The 4,802-nt window shown below is 27.4% G+C and overlaps 1 protein-coding gene across 1 annotated transcript; it reads left to right on the forward strand.

Moving 5' to 3' along the window:
• The first annotated feature begins 232 nt into the window (after positions 1 to 232).
• LOC101504562 (dirigent protein 22-like) lies at positions 233 to 1,086 on the forward strand. Its single transcript, XM_004511199.4, has one exon. It carries the CDS (start codon positions 286 to 288, stop codon positions 844 to 846), a length of 561 nt encoding a protein of 186 aa, XP_004511256.1. The 5' UTR covers positions 233 to 285; the 3' UTR covers positions 847 to 1,086.
• The last annotated feature ends 3,716 nt before the right edge of the window (positions 1,087 to 4,802 follow it).

The following is a 4,802-nucleotide window of genomic DNA, read 5'->3' on the forward strand; positions in this document are numbered from 1 at the left end:
TCTCATAAGTACAATTAAGGTGATATCTGCAAGAAAATAAGAGTTCAAGATTCAATTCGAAAATTTTCATTTTTCTACATTTGAGATGTGCGAGTCTAGCCTAACCACTTGACTAATTTATCCAAAAAATAAAAAATAAAGAAGTCTTTTCAATAATAATAATATATTTCACTATGGTGATGAGGTCTCAATATTTAATTTAACACTTTAGATTTCTATAAATTGGTAGCTTCAATATAATTGTAACACACTCAATCACCTAGGTAGCTCTAAAATTGACAAAGAATGACTTCAATTTTTAGCATATTGTTTCTCTTGATCACTAGTTACTTGATAAGTATCCAAGGACAAGTAATGTCCTTAGAAGAATCAAATATAATGCTACCCTTAGAGAAACCACATAGTTTCACCCAACTACACTTCTATTTCCATGACATCTTAGATAGTGAAAACCCAAGTACACTAAAAATTATCAACCCACCTAGCAATTCTCATGCTCCTTTTGGAGCCACTTACATTATAGATAACCCTTTGACTGAAAAACAAGATTTAAATTCAAATATTATTGGAAGAGCTCAAGGAACCTATGCATTAGCTTCTCAACAAGGTGATTTTGCTTTGAAAATGGATGTTAATTTTGTTTTTATAGAAGGTAGCTACAAAGGGAGCACACTTACCATGCTTGGAAGAAATGTTATTGTGGATGAAGTTAGAGAAATGCCTATTGTTGGAGGAACTGGTGCCTTTAGGTTTGCAAAGGGGTATGCTTTGGCAAAGACTGTTTGGTATGATTCTTCATCAGGAAATGCTATTGAGGAATTTAATGTTAGCATTTATCATTTCTAATTTAGAATTTTTCTTGCTAATTTGTCTTACCATATAACTTATATATAAGATCATATAGCATTTTTATCATAGATAGGTCGATAAATAAAGGTAGTAGGGTAACATGTTTAGATAAATAACTTATGCAAACCCTTATAGCATAAGAGTCTATGGTATGAGAGTTATATTGTAAGCTCTTATATATTCAATAAGTTATTTATGTTTTGATATACATGATAAGAAATACTTACAAAGTGCTAATATAATTTATGCAAACCCTTTATTTATGTTTTGAAGTGTCTGGATGTGTTATTATATAAGGAATTATAAAGTGCTAATATAATTTGGATTTAATTTATATAATTTTTTACATTGTCTATCTATTACAATCGCCTTTATTTTAACTATTTTAAAAATTACAAATATGAATGGTTGTGATAAACTGACAATATAAAACATTTTATATTGTCAATACATAAAAATTAAATTCATATTATTTTATAAAGTTTAAAAAATAAAGAATCAAATCATCATTAAAAATACACTAATATATATATATATATATATATATATATATATATATATCATTAGTGCATTTTAACCGTGTTACATCGTCAATATTAGATCAGTTGTTATACATCTAATGTAATAAGCAAGAAGATGACAAATTTATTATTATGGTAAACTTTGTCAGATCTGTTCTAATTAAACTGTTCTAACAAACACATTAAAAAAATAAAACTACACAAAAAAATAAAAAATTGTGGTAAATTTGTTATTATAGTAAATTTTATTAGATATGTTCTAATTGAACAGATCTAACATACATATAAAAAAAAAAAAAAAAAAAAAAAAAAAAACTGCACAGAAAAAAAGGCTATGGTAAATTTCTTATTATAGTAATGTTAGATCTGTTCTAATTGAACTGTTTTAACATATACATTAAAAAAAACACTACACAAGAAAAAAAAAAAGACAGTGACAAATTTGTTATTATTAGAAATTTTGTTTGATCTGTTTTGTTAGACCGATCTAACAAGCCTTTTACACACAAAAAAAAAAAAATTCCCTAAATTAACCAAAGAATAAGAAATCATGCGCGAACCCTCTCATTTTTTATCTTCATCCTTCGTTCTTCATGCAAACCCACAAATTAGTCACCCGTGAATCCAAACCCATTTTTCATCCTTCAATATTCGTTCTTCATCAAACCCAGCCACAAATTAAACATGCACATCTTACCCAAGAAAACGTTTTCATCCTTCCACATTTAACCTTCATCCTTAAGTGAAAACATGCGTGAATCGAACGCAGCTTTCAGCCTTCATCGTCGGCGACGAGTTGGTCCGCACCGACAACGAGCTTTCTATGTCTTCCTCTTCCATCTATCAAGGAGCATTTCCGTTGAGAAGTGTCAATTTCTTTCACTATCGAGAAGTGTTTTTTGCTTTCTCTAGTAATTTTCTAATAATTCTTGTTTGTTACTCAACAATCTAAAATTATTTCATTGTTAATTATTCTTATTATTAATCTTTAATTGATGGAGAAATTTGAAGGAGAAACTTCTACATAAGTGATGGTGAAATTTGAGAAGTGATGATGCCTAAAAAACTATGAAAGTGAAGGAGAAGTTTGAGTAGTAGTAGTTACCCCAATTTTTATTCATCCTTTAAAACTGCATACTATGTGTTTGTGATATTGTCTATGTTAATAATAAGTCTAATACTATAATTTTTTAAACACATTTGTCAATTTGAGTTTGTGATTTGTGTTGATTGTTGCTTAATGTGTTCATAATCTTGTGTTTGAAACTGTAAAATATATCTACTATTATAATGTATTCGTGCAGATTGTTTAAATGGGTGGAGGAAATATTTTGTGCAAAACAGTTTAATATATATGTATGGCGATCTAGCTGTACGTGCAACTATTTGGAATTTTAATTATTTATTATAGAGTCTAAATTCATTGAATGATCTCAAAATCAGATAACTGTTAATTTCAGTGATAACGTGACATGATGAAACCTTATTTTTATTAGTAGGTAGTGAGTGTTTAAATTTGTATAGTAGAAAGTTTTGCCACAGTTCATATAATAGGTTAGGGACATAGGACAATGGCATAAGAGTGTACACTAAAAGTGTGTTGGTGTGTGAATGCTAGAACAACTATTGATGTAAGGATGTGATTAACTAACATTTTCGTGTTGGTTGGCTGTCTTATGTGATTGGGTGTGCAGAGATTTAACTCTTGGTGGAGATCTGGTGTTATTTTTTGTTGTAGAAAATATTTGGTTAAAATATTTTTATTAAAAAGGGAGAGAGTGATCTTAATTTGATCTTGTACCATTGTTGCTTGTAGGTTCCAGAGAGACCTCCTGGAGTAATTCCTTCTTCAATGTTGGGTTTAGAGTCTTTAACAAGAAGTCTTTATCACTTTGGTTTTGAGTATATCCTAAATGGTGATATAATTTATCTTTCATTTTTTTGTAGTATTCCCTGCATGATATATTAAAATTATACTTCATTAACATGAAATCATTATTGTTAAATATCAAGTTATTAGGCTTCATTCACTGAATGAAAATGGGATATTATAATTATGTTTCATTAACAGGCTATTTTTTCTCATTGTCCTCTTTCTGAAATTTATATACCCATATATCCCCTTTCGAAATAAATCTACTAAAATGTTCTTTTTTTTTCAAATTTTTTTTCCCTTACAAGTCGCTATTTGGAATGGCGACTTCCTTAAGGAAGGCAAACTCTCAAATGGCGACTTCCAACTTTTTTTTTGAAAGAAAAAAAAAGTTCAATTTTTTTTTAAATTTTTAGTAAAATTATATATATAATTAACTATTATAATTCATAAAAATACATAAAAAATAAATAAATAGAAATTTAAATTATGAAAAAAATTTAGTAAATCCAAATGGGCATTTATAAAATAATTTTTTCCTTAAAAAAATATTTTAGTTTTTATTGAAATAACAAAAGTATATATATATATATATATATATATATATATATATAACTAATATAATTCATAAAATAGATAAATAGAAATTTTAAATTACGATAAAATTTTAGAAAATTCAAGTTCGAAATGTCAATTTTTAAAAGGTTAGTTTTCTGTAAAAAATAATTATTTCAATTTTTGTTGAAATAACAAAAGTAATATACATATATATATAATTAATATAATTCATAAAAATAGATAAATAGAGATTTTAAATTATGATAATATTTTTGCAAACCCAAGTTCGAAATGCCGATTTTCCAAAGGTTTTTTTTTAAAAAAATTTAATTAAAATAGTATATATATAGTAAATATATATATATATATAATTACTTTTGTTATTTCAACAAAAATTGAAATAATTATTTTTTACAAAAAACTAACCTTTTAAAAAATGAAATTTCAAACTTGAATTTCCTAAAATTTTATCATAATTTAAAATTTCTATTTAAAAACATCACAAATTTTACAAAAAAGAACGTTAATTCATAAAAAACATCACAAATTCGTAAAAAACATCACAAATTTTACAAAAATTACGATAATTAATGTCGAAGGTGGCCTTCAGTACCTCATTGTCGAGGTTTTCTCACACGTACGGGATTTTGACGACGCCTTGGTACATCACGAGTTTCTTGTTGTTCTTCTTCTTCTTCTTGATCTTCGTCTTCTTGCTGTGGAGGATATCTAGGTGGAAGTGCTGCAGAAGAACTACTTCCACCTTGAGTCAAGTTAGATATTTGATTCAACGGAGTATATGCATTCCCAAAGCTTGGAATTTGAAAATTTTGTTGACACATATTATTCAGTAACTGGGTAGTGGACGCAGGTGTATTATGACGATTGTTGAATGTGTTATACAACAATTTCTCTTCGCTTGATGCAAATGATAGTCGACGGTTGTCTTCTTGATGTGGTTGTTGACTGTCAAAATTAAATTGTTCCCCTGGTGTGAACCC

This window comes from Cicer arietinum, chromosome 5, assembly GCF_000331145.2.
Source record: "Cicer arietinum cultivar CDC Frontier isolate Library 1 chromosome 5, Cicar.CDCFrontier_v2.0, whole genome shotgun sequence".
Lineage (NCBI taxonomy): Eukaryota > Viridiplantae > Streptophyta > Magnoliopsida > Fabales > Fabaceae > Cicer > Cicer arietinum.